Source organism: Haliotis rufescens, unplaced genomic scaffold (genome assembly GCF_023055435.1).
Source record: "Haliotis rufescens isolate VD_foot unplaced genomic scaffold, xgHalRufe1.0.p SCAF_1, whole genome shotgun sequence".
In the NCBI taxonomy this organism is placed as follows: Eukaryota; Metazoa; Mollusca; class Gastropoda; order Lepetellida; family Haliotidae; genus Haliotis; species Haliotis rufescens.
In genome coordinates this window covers 11,119,959-11,138,912 of record NW_025963779.1, presented here as the reverse complement: position 1 = coordinate 11,138,912, position 18,954 = coordinate 11,119,959, and the positions used below count along the sequence as shown (strand labels likewise).

Below are 18,954 nucleotides of genomic sequence, written 5' to 3'. Positions count from 1 at the left end.
TAGATTGTTGTGATGTTAGATTAGGTTGATGTGAGGTTAGCTGAGGTTGATGTGATGTTAGATTAGGTCAGTTTGGTTATAATATTATATGATTATCTATGTTGAATTTGAGGGCTTCATATGTTGATGTCACAATGATGCTGAAATCAATGCTAGCCATTGAGAATATGGCATCTTTTCAGACCACAGTCATATTACTGAGTGCACAAACACACACACACACACAAACAAACAAACTAAGACTAAGCCTACAACTGTAATAATATCTTAGTTCAGTTTTGTTTATTTGTTGTTTTACGCCGCACTCAGCAAAATTCCAGCTATATGACGGCGGTTTGTGAATAATCAAATCTGGACCAGACAATCCAGTCATTGAGATTATGAGCATCTACCCACGCCATTGGGATACGATGATATGCATCAGCCAAGTCAGCGAGCCTGACCACCCAATCCCGTTAGTCGCCTCTTACGACAAGCATGGGTTGTTGAAGACTCTTACGGAATCTTCACGGGACTCACAGGCCAGTGCATAGATATTCGCTTGGTTCAATTGACTGTGTCATACACCCTGATACACAAATACAGCTGACATGATGTAGTTAATAATGTAGTCTAACACTGGTCAACACATTCTTATCACATATTCACGTCGTCTAATTTACATGGATACCGATGATATATTTTCAAGCAGATCTGAAACTCGTGTGCATAAGAACAACGCCATTCGTATCAGTCAGTACACTTACCGAGCAACTATCCATTTCCTGAAAAATGATGGAGCCGAGTCCCAATATCTATAAGGATTAGAGAAACGCGGGGATAAAACACCTCCATACTTTTACACTTTGACAAAACTTTCTCTTATGGAAAATATTTGAAGATTTTCGAGATCTTTTTGCAGCCTGAATTTATACTGTTGGTCGCACTTGCATTATGCGCGCGGAATACGCTCTCTGTTACTGTTGACGTGCACCAAGCTCCGTCGCGAGCATATTTACAATGCATGGTACACGGCACTCCACAATTTCATGGGATCCTATTGCGCGTTGTAAATACATACAGACGGGAATTATAGGATAGTATAGAACTCCGAACAAGGATATATACGGTGGCCATTACCCGCCACTGGTGAGATCGTTTTTCACTGTATGCCTCTATATTTTATCTGGCGGCCGCCAGATACTTCCACTGGTGAGATAAAATATAGAGGTTTACAGGGGGAAATGATCTCACCAGTGGCGGGTATGGGCCACCGTAGATATATATGTTCACCCTGTAATTTTGTGGTTTTGTGTCCGTTAAAGGTTTATCTAATTGCTTTAATTATGAACATTGTTTCAGGTAATGTATACTGTCACACAGCATTATACATATTATGTTCTGAGCTTTTAAGGATTATACAAATATTTAAAAATATTTGTAAGTTAATTTCACACGGTACTGAAGTGTGTTGCTTTGGCTGATTTTGACTGTTAGACATCCACAAATCACATGATGCGGGTTCGAACCCCGCTGGGGGAACATTTTTTCCGACAAAAAATTGAAATTATTCCCTTGTCAATATATAAAAATTAGTTCGGTGAATTGCAAGTGCAAATCAATTGAAATGTTTCTTCATGATAATGAATAATCGACAACTAACTGTCCATTTCGAAAAATACTCAGCTTTTTAAACAATAGAACAATTTTAGAATATAACATATTTTAAACAATAGAATGATAGCTTAGGCCACTAAAGGCAGTCTTCTCTTTAGGAGTCGTAGCGATCTCAGCTCATCCGGGAATATACAAGTGAAATATGAAAACAAAAGCAAGCTACATCCGGGCGTTTGATCCTGTTACAGGAGTGTACAGAGCATCAGCGGAAACGCCGTTCCACTTAAAATAAAATTCAGTCTTCTTGGGTTATTGCAGTAGTGTTCCTACATCACAGATACACGAATTACGGGAAAGATGACGGTAGGTATACGATATTAATAACCAAACATAAAGTTTACTGGTTACATTTTCCAAGGTATCGATTAATATGTAATTTTGTAATCACAATTATTTGTAGCATGTTTGTTAAAATAATTTTGGTCTTTGTTCTATTGTAAATTAGTGACCGATTCACAGCTAACCTTTATCGAATGCATATCATCTGAAATATAAAAACGAGTAAAACGAAACAATATATAATTCATATAATTTTTCTGAATTAATAAGATTTAATATTTTACTTCAATATTCTTTTCTAATGTGGATTTGATAGTATATCAGAGGACACTTACGCCTCTGTTTTCACACTCTATCTAAAATATTCTAAAAAGAGAGAAAAATACTGAAGACATATCATTCTAAGGGTGCATCTGTGCTTGACAAACTTGACGATATTGTTAATATCCATTGATTTTTAACTCACATGAAATACAGAAGTTGTGAATGCGAACGTATTTTATGAAGTGTCATGTCGGCGAGACTGATGTCGATTTTTCTTCCCCCTTTTGTTTATTCACAGACGTTTCACTATTTAATACGTGAGTGAGTGAGTGAGTTGGGTTTAACGCAGTATTACAGTTATATCACGGCGTGTCACACACATACATACACACAAAATGTCAGTTCTATTTTTAAAAATAAAATGAAATTGAGTGAGTGAGTGGGTGAGTGAGTTGGTTTTAATGCCGTTTTGAACACTATTCCAGTTACATTACGGCATGTCAGCTTAATGTGGCAGGAAAGCCCGAAGTGATGCAGGTATTTGACAGTGATTCATGGACACATGCTCATGATATAGTCGGAATCGTACAATCGGCTCTGCTTTTGGCTGGAATTCATATGGATATGGATAGGGTTTTGTCGCTTTTATTTAGAAGTTTACAGTTTTGATGAAACCAACAAGAACGGTTATTGTGCTGACAAACCTGGGAACATAATGTGAGGGGAAAGCCAGAAGTGATGCAGGTCTTAGACGTTTTCCACATTGGTGAAATCCACGAGAGCGGTTATTGTGCTCACAAACCTAGACTCACATAACGTGAGGGGAAAGCCAGAAGTGATGCAGGTCTTAGATGTTTTCCACATTGGTGAAATCCACGAGAGCGGTTATTGTGCTCACAAACCTAGGAACAAAATAGGGGCGAACCGGGATTCGGACCCACGATCATAGGTTTCTGGCATGCCCAAGGGACGCAACTCTGCACAGCAATGAACCCAAGGGGATTGAGTAGTGTATTTACATGAACTTAACTAACAGCACAGGCTGAACTAGCTCGGTCTATTTTGCTACAACTAACCCTGGATAACACAGTGCACGTCACATTTTTGTTTTATTTAGCATTCAAGTTCAACGCCAATGTCCAGCCTGAATTCCAGTCACCTTCAATACGACCTCGACCTTTATCTTCGTGATCATGACAACAAGTACACCCTAAGAGCATTGCCTGTCATCCTGTTTCTTTCCATTCTGATGTTGGTTGGCTTCGTTGGAAACTCTCTCGTCTGCTACGTGTATCTTGTGAAATTTAAGCAAAGCGCTCTTCGATGCTATATCCTGGCACTTGCAACGTTTGACCTTGTAATTTGTGTCATTTGCATCCCCACTGAGATAGCAGACATAAGGTACAACTACACATTTGGACAGTCTAAATTGTGTTTGATACTGCGGTTCCTTGAAACATTCTCAGCATTTGCGTCAGCCACCATACTGGTGGCTGTCGCAGTTGACAGGTATAGAAAGATATGCCGCTTATTTCACAAACAGACGACACTACTGGCGGCCAAAGTCACAATTGCTCTCTGTTCGCTCACAACATTCACACTATCATTACCGACTTTAGGTTTCTATGGTTCAAGAACTGTGATGACAGGTGACATTCATATAAATGGTTCCGGTTGCACTATATCAGACGACTACATCAGGACGCCCTACCCTCTCATCTACAATGGAGTCCAGTTCTTCATCTTCTTTTCCTCAACACTCAGTCTCTCTGTACTCTATGGTTTAATATGGCGGCGGGTTGCCATGCAACACAGGCGTCTGAAAGCGAGCAAACAATGCAACGTAAACATGGAACTTGAAAGCAAACCAGGAATAATAACATCAAATAAGATCACTCAGACATCAAACCTCTCCTCAATAGGCGAATTGGACATGCCATCTTGCAAGAAGAATAATTCAAACAGTGTTGAAAATGATCTAACCATTGAAAGGAAGATGCAACACAAAGCCACACCAACACCAATCGCAAAGAGATCGGGGGATGATCATAGCCCGTCAGCCAAAGGTGAACCAAACATGTCTTCAGATAAAGTCGATTCAGGCAATTCCGAAAGGACATCTGAAATGCCAACATTGGAATCATTTAAGAACGACAGTAAATGCCCACTTGAAGCCACATCAACTCTCGGATCAAAGTCAAACAGAAGACTCTCCACGTTTGGGAGAAGAAAATCCTTCTCTACCTGCACATCGTCACATTGTGACAAAGGATCCCAGAAGACAACAAGGATGCTGTTTCTCATCACTCTGGTATTTGTGCTGAGCTTTCTTCCTCATCTGGGTCTGATGGTAACTAGAGCAGTGAACAAGAACGTGTTTGAGGACCTTCACGGAGTTGGATTCGTTGCCTACAACGTGTTCCTGAGGTCGTATTTCATCAACTCTGTCTCCAATCCTATCCTCTACAGCTTCTGTAATGTTCGATTCCGGCAGGAACTGACTCAGCTTTGGGGAAGCGTGACACGAAATACCTGAAGCAGTTATCAGCCAATAAAAAGTCAGGTGCCTTCAATGAAAGATCTCCTGGAGCTCCCTGCTCAGGGTTCAATGTAGGATGAGACACCTATTTCCTTACGTTTTCAGACACTACCCGCTCCCTACCCCTGAAAAACATCCTAAGCGACACCAATGAAAAGATCTTTTTCAGCCAACAACTGAGTGATCATTTGCTAGAGTTTGAACTGTTACACTGTAGCGTGACCTTGACCTTTACATTTGTCGTCTTGACCACGATCGTTACCAGAAGGACAGACCGTGCTGATTTGTTTTGCAATCCCATGGAGTCATCACTAACCTTTCAGTGATTCGGAAGTGTAAATTCATGTTAGTGTTAAATACGAATATAACTGCCCCTGTTGGTTTGACGTTTTATTTCGACTATTTTAGACTGTGTTTTTATAAATATTGATGTCATTTTCTAAATCATAATGCATTTATGTATGCAAATGTTTCACGTGTATAAATCGTTTTTACTAATGACATATTAAAACCAACTAAAGTCAAACCTCGTTGTGTTGAACTCATGGGGACATGGAAAAAAGTTCAACTTATCCGGGGTTCGAGACATCAGGGGAATTTTATACTTAAATTGATTACTGGGACACCCTAATGAGTTCGAGGCAATCGGGAATCCGACATATCCAGGTTCGACACAACGAGGTTCGATGAAGTATATTATTTCCGCCGTTCAGGACCCGTGAAGATTCGGGTTAGAATTGGTCAGCGACCCATGCTTTTCGTAAGAGGCGTCTAACGGGTTCGGGTGGTCAGGCTCGCTGACTTGGTTGATGCATGTAATCGTATCCCAAATGCGCAGATCGATGCTCATGATGATCACTGGATTGTCTGGTCCAGACTCGACTATGTACATACTGCCGTCATATAGCTGGAATATTGCTGAGTGTAAACAGTTAGGAAACATACTTGGACCAAACTAGATGTGCAAGAGTTCGACGTTCAATAACAAATAAACAAACAATACTATTGAGAAGGTGAGGCTGATAGATTTTATTTCAATGACAAAACAAAATCGGTGAGTGAATGAGCTGGGTCTAACGCCGCTTTGAACAGTGTTCACGTGGCATCAGCTTGATGTGGGGGGAAAGCCTAAAGTGATGCAGGTCTCAAACGTTTACCGCTTTGGTGACACCCACGAGCACAGGTATGGTGCTGACAAACCTAGAAACATAATCGTGGCGAAAGCAATCGACTAACTTAAAACATTACCTCACACGAGGGCAGGAACTGTCAACATTGTGTGCAGACAGATTCAAGATCTTACAGATTGGAATATTGTTGACTAAGGCGTAGAATAGTGTGTGAGTGAGTGAGTTTCGTTTAACGCCGCTTTTAACATTATTCCAGTTATATCACGGCGTGTCAGCTTAATGTGGGAGGAAAGCTCGAAGTGATGCAGGTCTCAGACGTTTACCACTTCGGTGAAACCCACGAGCACGGGTATGGTGCTGACAAACCTAGAAACATAATCAGGGCGAACCGGGATTCGAACCCACAATCATAGGTTTCTGGCGTGCCCAAGGGACGCAACTCTGCACAGCGAATCACGGGCGTAGAATAGCTCGCATTTTGAAAGCCGGCGTCTATTTCCCGGCAACAAGGATGTCCCTTTCTTCCCGATACCCAGGCTTGTTTCTTATCAACACAACAATTCTAAGGCGTATATTCATCACATGATATCGGCCATAGTGTTTAATTTTAGTTCGTTATAACCGCAGTTCGTTATAAGCATATATACAGCAAATGTACGGGACCCAAACAACAGTTCGTTATATCCGCCGGTTCGTTATAAGCGTGTTAGTTATAAACGTAGTTTACTGTATTCATCTTCTAAATATGCTTTCTTACATAAAATACACTGTCTATCATTCCTATTTACACTAATATATCAGCAGTCCTGAGTTTATGCGCTATACATCTTCGATTTCATTCAACAATATCCAGGCCCCATATTTCAGCAGCATATGATAACACGAGACACAATTTGGAATCAAATATTTTGAAGAATGTCTTATAAGGGTTTATATTTAACAAATGCTATAATTGGAATAACACTTTCATGGTAGAGGTACAGATTGTAGTAGTTATTTGGGTTGAGCCCCATCCGGGATTCGAACCCACACTGCCAGAGTGAGGCACCCAATCGCCAGCACACAAAGTCAGCGATCCGAAATGAAAGTCCGACAACTTGTAGTCTAGATCACATACTTTGTGTACCCCTCTGACAAGTGTAAATGGGCACGGCTCCAATGACCGAAAGCACTGAATACACAATGCCATTTAGTAAGTGGTCAAATGTAACAAATGTTATATTTGGGATAACACTTTCTTAGTAAAGTACAGATTCTCGTACTTTTTTTTGGTTGAGTCCCGTCATGGATTCGAACCCACACTTGCCAGAGTGAGGCACATAATCGCCAGCACACAAAGTCACCGATCCAACCCACCCAGCCACCGAGGCTTCCACAAAAAGGAAAGTCTGACAATTTGTAGTCTAGATCACATTCTTTGTGTACCCCTCTGACAAGTGTAAATGGGCATGGCTCCCATGGCCGAAAGCAGTGAATACACAGTGGCATTCATGGCATTGTGTATTCACACTGAGATTTCATTCAACAAAAAAGAACTCGATTAGTATGCATACAGTGATAAGGTAAATGTTTACTCCCAAACAAAGGTCTTGAAAACATAACACCTAAATACTTAAATGATGAAACACATCCTACACAATAATCAATATGTTAATAAAAGTTCACTTTGGATGCTCAGGATGTGTAATTAAAAGAATGCGACACGGACAACTAGGAACATGAAATATGTCCTCGTAACGGATGCACCGTTGTGGTTGGGCCTCCACATCATAGTGATATTGTTTAGAATCATTTAGTGTTGACACTTCTCTGACAGATTAGTTTTAAAAATAATTTATTTACATATTCTGAATGTTCTTTGATTAAATAATAAAACGTGTTGATGTTTGTCATTTTAATACTGCAAACTAATTGAAATGGTGTGATATTCATGAAGACGTGTTTGTGTTATAAACTGGTGTATAACTCCTTTTAAGGTTGTCAATGAAAGTTAATTTCAATTAAAAAACTTAATAAATAATGTAAAATGATAATAAATGTTATATACAGTGTAAGATCCGCCATTCCACCCTCCCGTGCCGTCTAAATCATGTATACAAGTATTTGTTGATCCAAGATGTGGGTTTTATGACTCTTTAGCCGATATGTAAAATCTTAAAAACACTCGATGAGATCCTGTAACCCAAGGTTTGGATTTTGGCAACATACCTCCACACACTGGCAACATACCTCCACAAACACTGGCAACATACCTTCATACACACAGCCAACATACCTCCACACACACTGGCAACATACCTCCACACACACTGGCAACATACCTTCATACACACAGCCAACATACCTCCACACACAATGGCAACATACCTCCACACACTGGCAACATATCTCCACACACACTGGCAACATGCCTCCACACACACTGGCAACATACCTCCACACACACTGGCAACATACCTCCACACACACTGGCAACATACCTCCACACACTGGCAACATATCTCCACACACACTGGCAACATACCTCCACACACACTGGCAACATACCTCCACACACACTGGCAACATACCTTCATACACACTGGCAACATACCTCCACACACACTGGCAACATACCTTCATACAATGGCAACATACCTTCATACACACTGCCAACATACCTCCACACACTGGCAACATACCTCCACACACACTGGCAACATACCTCCACACACTGGCAACATACCTCCACACACTGGCAACATACCTCCACACACTGGCAACATACCTTCATACACTGGCAACATACCTCCACACACTGGCAACATACCTCCACACACTGGCAACATACCTTCATACACTGGCAACATACCTCCACACACTGGCAACATACCTCCAAACACTGGCAACATACCTTCATACACACAGCCAACATACCTCCACACACAATGGCAACATACCTCCACACACTGGCAACATATCTCCACACACACTGGCAACATGCCTCCACACACACTGGCAACATACCTCCACACACACTGGCAACATACCTCCACACACACTGGCAACATACCTCCACACACTGGCAACATATCTCCACACAAACTGGCAACATACCTCCACACACACTGGCAACATACCTCCACACACACTGGCAACATACCTTCATACACACTGGCAACATACCTCCACACACACTGGCAACATACCTTCATACAATGGCAACATACCTTCATACACACTGCCAACATACCTCCACACACTGGCAACATACCTCCACACACACTGGCAACATACCTCCACACACTGGCAACATACCTCCACACACTGGCAACATACCTCCACACACTGGCAACATACCTTCATACACTGGCAACATACCTCCACACACTGGCAACATACCTCCACACACTGGCAACATACCTCCACACACTGGCAACATACCTTCATACACTGGCAACATACCTCCACACACTGGCAACATACCTCCACACACTGGCAACATACCTCCACACACACTGGCAACATACCTCCACACACACTGGCAACATACCTTCATACACTGGCAACATACCTTCATACACACAGCCAACATACCTCCACACACTGGCAACATACCTCCACACACACTGGCAACATACCTCCACACACTGGCAACGTGCCTCCACACACTGGCAACATACCTCCACACACACTGGCAACATACCTTCACACACACTGGCAACATACCTCCACACACTGGCAACATACCTTCATACACACTGTCAACATACCTCCACACACACTGGCAACATACCTCCACACACACTGGCAACATACCTTCATACACACTGGCAACATACCTCCACACACTGGCAACATACCCCCACACACTGGCAACATACCTCCACACACTGGCAACATATCTCCACACACACTGGCAACATACCTCCACACACACTGGCAACATACCTCCACACACACTGGCAACATACCTTCATACACACTGGCAACATACCTCCACACACACTGGCAACATACCTTCATACAATGGCAACATACCTTCATACACACTGCCAACATACCTCCACACACTGGCAACATACCTCCACACACACTGGCAACATACCTCCACACACTGGCAACATACCTCCACACACTGGCAACATACCTCCACACACTGGCAACATACCTTCATACACTGGCAACATACCTCCACACACTGGCAACATACCTCCACACACTGGCAACATACCTTCATACACTGGCAACATACCTCCACACACTGGCAACATACCCCCACACACTGGCAACATACCTCCACACACTGGCAACATACCTCCACACACCGGCAACATACCTTCATACACACAGCCAACATACCTCCACACACAATGGCAACATATCTCCACACACACTGGCAACATACCTTCATACACACTGGCAACATACCTCCACACACTGGCAACATACCTTCATACACACTGTCAACATACCTCCACACACACTGTCAACATATCTCCACACACTGGCAACATACCTCCACACACACTGGCAACATACCTCCACACACTGGCAACATACCTCCACACACTGGCAACATACCTCCACACACTGGCAACATACCTTCATACACTGGCAACATACCTCCACACACTGGCAACATACCTCCACACACTGGCAACATACCTTCATACACTGGCAACATACCTCCACACACTGGCAACATACCTCCACACACTGGCAACATACCTTCATACACACAGCCAACATACCTCCACACACAATGGCAACATACCTCCACACACTGGCAACATATCTCCACACACACTGGCAACATGCCTCCACACACACTGGCAACATACCTCCACACACACTGGCAACATACCTCCACACACACTGGCAACATACCTCCACACACATTGCAACATATCTCCACACAAACTGGCAACATACCTCCACACACACTGGCAACATACCTCCACACACACTGGCAACATACCTTCATAAACACTGGCAACATACCTCCACACACACTGGCAACATACCTTCATACAATGGCAACATACCTTCATACACACTGCCAACATACCTCCACACACTGGCAACATACCTCCACACACACTGGCAACATACCTCCACACACTGGCAACATACCTCCACACACTGGCAACATACCTCCACACACTGGCAACATACCTTCATACACTGGCAACATACCTCCACACACTGGCAACATACCTCCACACACTGGCAACATACCTCCACACACTGGCAACATACCTTCATACACTGGCAACATACCTCCACACACTGGCAACATACCTCCACACACTGGCAACATAACTCCACACACACTGGAAACATACCTCCACACACACTGGCAACATACCTTCATACACTGGCAACATACCTTCATACACACAGCCAACATACCTCCACACACTGGCAACATACCTCCACACACACTGGCAACATACCTCCACACACTGGCAACGTGCCTCCACACACTGGCAACATACCTCCACACACACTGGCAACATACCTTCACACACACTGGCAACATACCTCCACACACTGGCAACATACCTTCATACACACTGTCAACATACCTCCACACACACTGGCAACATACCTCCACACACACTGGCAACATACCTTCATACACACTGGCAACATACCTCCACACACTGGCAACATACCCCCACACACTGGCAACATACCTCCACACACTGGCAACATACCTCCACACACCGGCAACATACCTTCATACACACAGCCAACATACCTCCACACACTGGCAACATATCTCCACACACACTGGCAACATACCTTCATACACACTGGCAACATACCTCCACACACTGGCAACATACCTTCATACACACTGTCAACATACCTCCACACACACTGTCAACATATCTCCACACACACTGGCAACATACCTCCACACACACTGGCAAGATACCTCCACACACACTGGCAACATACCTCCACACACAATGGCAACATACCTCCACCCACACTGGCAAGATACCTTCACACACACTGGCAACATACCTCCACACGCATTGGCAAGATACCTCCACACACAATGGCAACATACCTCCACACACACTGGCAACATACCTCCACCCACACTGGCAACATACCTCCACACACACTGGCAACATACCTCCACACACACTGGCAACATACCTTCACACACACTGGCAACATACCTCCACACACAATGGCAACATACCTCCACACAATGGCAACATACCTCCACACACTGGCAACATACCTCCACACACTGGCAACATACCTCCACACACACTGGCAACATACCTCCACACACACTGGCAACATACCTCCACACACAATGGCAACATACCTCCACACACTGGCAACATACCTCCACACACACTGGCAACATACCTCCACACACACTGGCAACATACCTCCACACACACTGGCAAGATACCTCCACACACACTGGCAACATACCTCCACACACACTGGCAACATACCTTCACACACACTGGCAACATATCTCCACACACAATGGCAACATACCTCCACACACTGGCAACATACCTCCACACACTGGCAACATACCTCCACACACTGGCAACATACCTCCACACACACTGGCAACATACCTCCACACACACTGGCAACATACCTCCACACACAACGGCAACATACCTCCACACACTGGCAACATACCTCCACACACACTGGCAACATACCTCCACACACACTGGCAACATACCTCCACACACACTGGCAAGATACCTCCACACACACTGGCAACATACCTCCACACACACTGGCAACATACCTCCACACACACTGGCAACATATCTCCACACACACTGGCAACATACCTCCACACACACTGTCAACATACCTTCACACACACTGGCAACATACCTTCACACACACTGGCAACATACCTCCACACACAATGCAACATACCTCCACACACAATGGCAACATACCTCCACACACTGGCAACATACCTCCAAACACTGGCAACATACCTTCACACACTGGCAACATACCTCCACACACACTGTCAACATACCTCCACACACTGGCAACATACCTCCACACACACTGGCAACATACCTCCACACACACTGGCAACATACCTCCACACACAATGGCAACATACCTCCACACACTGGCAACATACCTCCACACACACTGGCAACATACCTCCACACACACTGGCAACATACCTCCACACACACTGGCAAGATACCTCCACACACACTGGCAACATACCTCCACACACACTGGCAACATACCTCCACACACACTGGCAAGATACCTCCACACACACTGGCAACATACCTCCACACACACTGGCAACATACCTCCACACACACTGGCAACATATCTCCACCCACACTGGCAACATACCTCCACACACACTGGCAACATACCACCACACACACTGGCAACATACCTTCACACACACTGGCAACATACCTCCACACACAATGGCAACATACCTCCACACACTGGCAACATACCTCCACACATTGGCGACATACCTCCAAACACTGGCAACATACCTTCATACACACTGGCAACATACCTCCACACACACTGGCAACATACCTCCACACACACTGTCAACATACCTCCACACACACTCTCAACACACCTCCACACACACTGGCAAAATACCTCCACACACCTGTCTGAACTGGCTTATTGTTCCAATATTCCGATCCTGTTTTATGAGTTCATTCTTATTATTATGCCCTTGATGAAATAAATCATTTTTTTGACGAACTAATTATAAGATTCCATAGCCTAGCTACGTCAGATATAGGGCGAGGTATGAATTTTCGCTAAGGTGAACCGATTTTACGTTTGTACAAAATGTTGATCTGACTGACAATTCTTTTTCAAAAAGTTTTGATAACAGAAACAACGACGTTAAACGACCTCCAAAGATTGACTACTTATAGCTTGGGTCAGAAACTTGCTCTTTTCAAAATAATGCAGTCCAAAATGTTTATTTATGATATTTTCAGATGATTTAGTCATCAGAATTATTTTCCTGATTTCCAGTACAAAGGCATACATATGAGAAAACATTTGGGTACTTGAGAGTAATTTATATATGGTACGATAATATATCGAAATACGACCGACATACAAAGGGACGTAACTTTTGTTGACTTGTCCGAATGTCGTCAGGTCGTCATTATAACTAAATACGTATAGGCTAACATGTGGATTATATGTCCCGAGTGAAATTTAGTCTCCAATGTAGAAGAATATGACAGGGGAAACCCCAAGTGAAACAGAGATTTCTTTGGTTTGAATAGTGTGTCCCCAGGGGATACACAAAACCACTTGTTTGTTGGATATGCTGAATTTTAAATAATAGTTTGGTGCAATCCTTTCACAGCAAAAACAATGCGCGTTTGGAAGTAGTGACCGAGAAAATATCTTGCCCGCAACATAAATTCCAGGAGAATTTAGGATTCGAACCCGTGATCAAAGGCACGCCAATTCCGGCGAATTGGACGACTGCTTCATCCGTGCTCCTTCATGTCACAGTAACTAGGTATGGTATGTCATAGTAACTTGGTGTGGAATACATGTAGAACGGTAGTCTAGATGTGTATGCGTCACACACTGTGTTCAGTTTGACAGTTCGCTATCAGCAAGGTGTCAACTACAATTCACGCCTGCGACCTCTGTCGGCGAGAACTCCGACCGACATTTAAAATTTAATTCGAAAACATTTTGAAATTATTTGCACGAATTGTCATGTAATTTATAATAAAAAGGAGCCCTAAGGCTCTGTCAATGAAAACTAGACTTGTATGGTATATTTTATATATAATTGTGCTCCCCTCTTTGCTGGTCTTTAAGCATATTAATCGGTATGTCATCTCAGATTGGCCAACTTAAGACACGGGAATCTGACCAAGATGTTCAGCTTCAGGTATATCCATTATCTGACATCGTTTAATAATGGTCAAATAGCCAATTCCATTCCACTGATTACCCACCTGAACAAGAAACAAAGGAGGCCAGTGAGACCGCCTCGTCTCTTTCATATTTACATCTATGCATAGACTGTATGACAAAAGGGACGACTTCAACTTTCCAATGGTCAACTTTCCCTATATTCCAGCAGCTCCCGCCTTTGGTGTTCACATTTCACAACTTTTGAGGTGTGCCCGTCATCCGACTCATGCTCAAAGTTTGTCAGATCAAGTCTACAGCATTAAAGGCCTGAGTGAAGCTTTCGGAACGCTTCATGGTAGACATGTGGAGGACATTTCAAAATTTGACGAAACAGTGACGAAAATTATGCCCAATACAAACTTCCCTGTTTTGACTTGTACCATATGTTCTCGTGTTTATTCAGAGGAACAATTGGCTTACCTTTGCATGTGTTTGTGACGGTGCCACTGGTGGGGAATGACACGTTCACCTTTTCGCGAACACCTGGTATCATCGCTAAGTGATAGCGGTTCATAGACACATGCTCATGATATAGTCGGAATCGTACAATCTACTCTGCATTTAGCAGAATTTTCTTACAAATATGGAAAGGGTCGCTTTTGTTTATAGTCCGTCAACCTAACTTTAGACACCGTTTTTTTTCAATTATCTTCAAATGAATTCAAATTCATGTAATCATAAAGTGGTCCCTAAAGTCCCCATGCTGGTCTTACAAGCCGACTTTGATGATCTGGTGTTTGCAATATGTGACCTTGCAGATTGTGTGTCCTCGTGTCCCGAACAGCGTGAATCGTTTCTCATGCAGTCATCCATTGGTTTGCTTCGTCAAGACTCGAACGTCCCCAGGCCGTTGCGATGCCGTGGTGTGTCCAGCCCCATAATGACGACTCAAGCCACACATCAAAGAACCAACACTCACCAAGTCTCATCTTGAACTTTGCGCATGCAATGTAATAAAAGGAAGTAATTACTCATTTTATAAGTACTGTAACAAATGTTCGCTTACACACATCGTAAATTGAATAATAGATTTCCTGACATGTCATCCCCTTCTGCGATATGACACCGCGTATAACACACATCGTCACAACCAGAGAGGATTACATTCGGAAGTTGGAAGTGGCCTCATCCTGTCTAGTCACTCAACCTCCCCCCCCCCCCCACACACACACACACACACTCTTCTGCTGATGTATTGTGTTATCGCTCAACACCAACAGAGTGTCATGGTTAAATCAGTCACGTATATGTGTTTATACAATACTAGTGTGCGCTCAACGAACGGGCTTGGTGGTAGCAGTCCTCCAGTGAAATATTTCAGTGTAAGTACAAGCACTACGTTTCAACTAGTGTTAAATCGTGTATTAATTTCGATTTATAAGTACTATGGCTTCAATCGAATGCATTATTTATTGATTTTTTGGTAAGAAAGCCTTTTCATATACAGTATAACATAAAACGAACTCTAAGGGACTGTGGACATGAGTTCCTTAATTTGCGAAACATTATCCATCACTTTGGACTCACCGCTATTCATGGACAGTATATATTTCATTCATGGTGTTGATGTTTGAAACGTATTTGTACTCAAAGTCGTTAACCATGATTGTTCTTGTCCTTAGTTCATCCCCTTGATGCCGAGCGCTAGGCAGGGTAACAACAATTACCTTATTTTAACGTCTTTGGTGTGACGCTATCAAGGGATCGAACCAACGACCTTTCCCTGTCCGGTTAGACGCTAGACCAAGGAGGCGGTCGGTCAGGAACGTGTGACATACCTCGCCGGGATGAACTTCATGTCTGCCATTGATTGTTTTGGTAATATATATTGATCATTACCCCAAGTGACGTAAAATATATAAAATCAAATTTAGGATAAGTTGTTTCCTTCAGTGGATGGTCAGCTGCGTGGTGGCCTGTATTAAACCTATTAAAATGAAACATTCATGTTTGTTTATTTTTATTCAGTTCGTCTAAGGATTCTCTTGAAAGGATGGACAACGTAAGTTTCCATGAAGACCATGACCTTCACCTTCATCGCCATGACAACGAGTTCGCCCTGCAGGTCCTAGCCGCCATCTTGTTCCTTGTCGTTTTGATGTTGACTGGGTTGCTTGGCAACACACTTGTCGTCTACGTGTACACTCTCAAGTTTAAACATAGCACCACCCGTTGCTATATCTTGGCCCTGGCAATATTCGACCTTGTTAGTTGTGCCATCAGTATTCCAGTAGAGATAGCGGACATGCGTTTCAATTACACGTTTGGACAATATGGAGTTTGTAAAATAATGCGAGTGTTCGTAACGTTCTCATCCATGTCGTCAGGAGCGGTGCTCGTTGCTGTAGCGGTGGACAGATACAAGAAAATATGTCGGCCATTTCGAGGACAGACAACACCGTTTGTAGCTAAAGTCGCAATAACCATTTGCTCGCTCTCATCTTTTCTGTTGTCCTTGCCGGCTGCCATTCTTTATGGTTCAAGAACTGTGACTACAGACGATGTTCGCATTAACGGTTCAGACTGCTCTACGGCGGACGAATACATCAAGACACCCTATCCTCTGATCTACAACGGAGTCCAGTTTTTCGTATTCATTTCCTCAACTCTGAGTCTTATTGTGCTTTACAGTTTAATATGGCGGCAGGTGGCCAGGCAACGGTCTTTCAGGAGAAGCGTTAGGGCTGAGCAAAACCATGGAAGAACATTGAGAATAGTGGTAACGCATGGGGACCAACCATCAGAGACGAATAACACATCTGATGATTTTCTAAGCTCATCAACCGAAGGAGATGCGAACAAGGCAGCAAATGATGAAAGCAGTTCTCGAAACATTATTACCGCTGTAGAACTTACAATCAATCCTCATAAAGAAGAGGGTTGTGGACGTTCAAGTGTTACGACACCCAACTCAAACAAACTGTCTGTTGGGTCTCAGTCCAAAATACGACACAACAGAACACAGCCTTCTTCCGTCAGCACATCGTCACAGCGTCCAAGAGGTCAGAAGACGACCTTCATGCTGTTCCTTATCACCCTGGTGTTTGTGCTGAGTTTCCTCCCGCATCTTGGTCTGATGGCAACCAGGGCTGTCAACAAACACGTGTTTGACCACCTTCAAGGAGCTGCGATGACTGCTTACAATCTGTTCCTGAGGTCGTATTTTATAAACAGTGCCTCTAATCCCATCATCTACAGCTTCTGTAATGAACATTTCCGTCGGGAACTGAACCACCTTTGGAGCAAACTGAAGTGCCGAGCTTAAGATAAGTTTTATTATGAATGTTTATTAACGCTTGTATAAAATTTGCCTTGGAGATAATGTAACGAGATGTGTTGCCATACATCTAACTGACTTAATATGATTGGATGTTTGTTGTTTTACGCCGCACTCAGCAATATTCCAGTTATGGCGGTCTGTAAATAATCGAGTCTGGACCAGACATGCCAGTGATTGACATCATGAACATCGATCTCCGCAACTGGGATATGATGATATGCATCAACCAAGTCAGCGAGCCTGACCACCCGATCCCATTGGTCGCCACCTACGACAAGAATAGTGGCCTTTCACGGCAAGCATGGGTTGCTGAAGACCTATTCTACCCTGTTGTATTATGAATGTTGTATTACACTCTTAGACACCATGGTGATACTGCAGCGAGATATGTTACCATGCAGCTACGCTGACTTAAGAGGAGTAAGTAAATATTCCTTGTAAAAATGTGGTTTCAGCATTTTGTAATAGAAACATTAGGTCAGTAAATATGCAGAATACGCTCACCTTTTTCGTGATCACAGGGCATGATCACTATTTGATAATGATATCGTCGGAATCGTACAATCGACTCTGATTTTGTAAGATAATTTTTATGAATATGGAAATGGTTTTGTCGCTTTTATTTATATATCTTATAGCCATTTGTTTTGTGCATGGATTTATAATATTTAAGCTATTGCGTTTTGGGGTTTGTCCTATTCATAAAATCAATTTTCGTATAACATTGAGGAGCAAAGAAAACTAACCTCTAATTAGATTTTATCATATGCTTGATTTTTGATAGAATATATCTTAAGTTATATGAAAAATGAATTGTAGTGGCGCTTGGTCAGCACTTAAAATGAATTCTTAGAAAAAACTCT

At 43.1% G+C, this 18,954-nt stretch overlaps 1 protein-coding gene across 1 annotated transcript; it reads left to right on the top strand.

The window, feature by feature from the left end:
* The first annotated feature begins 1,893 nt into the window (after nucleotides 1–1,893).
* Nucleotides 1,894–18,305, top strand: LOC124150290. Its single transcript, XM_048397127.1, has 4 exons — nucleotides 1,894–1,959; nucleotides 3,317–4,717; nucleotides 4,956–5,014; nucleotides 16,780–18,305. The coding sequence occupies exons 1-4, from the start codon at nucleotides 1,954–1,956 to the stop codon at nucleotides 18,074–18,076; spliced, it is 2,763 nt and encodes a 920-aa protein (XP_048253084.1). The 5' UTR covers nucleotides 1,894–1,953; the 3' UTR covers nucleotides 18,077–18,305.
* Nucleotides 18,306–18,954: the final 649 nt, after the last annotated feature.

Coding starts and splice junctions, on each gene's coding strand:
- LOC124150290 (XM_048397127.1), top strand. Junction 4,718..4,955: donor TGACTCAGCTTTGGGGAAGC/GTGACACGAAAT, acceptor GTTACACTGTAG/CGTGACCTTGACCTTTACAT. Junction 5,015..16,779: donor CGTTACCAGAAGGACAGACC/GTGCTGATTTGT, acceptor ATTTTTATTCAG/TTCGTCTAAGGATTCTCTTG.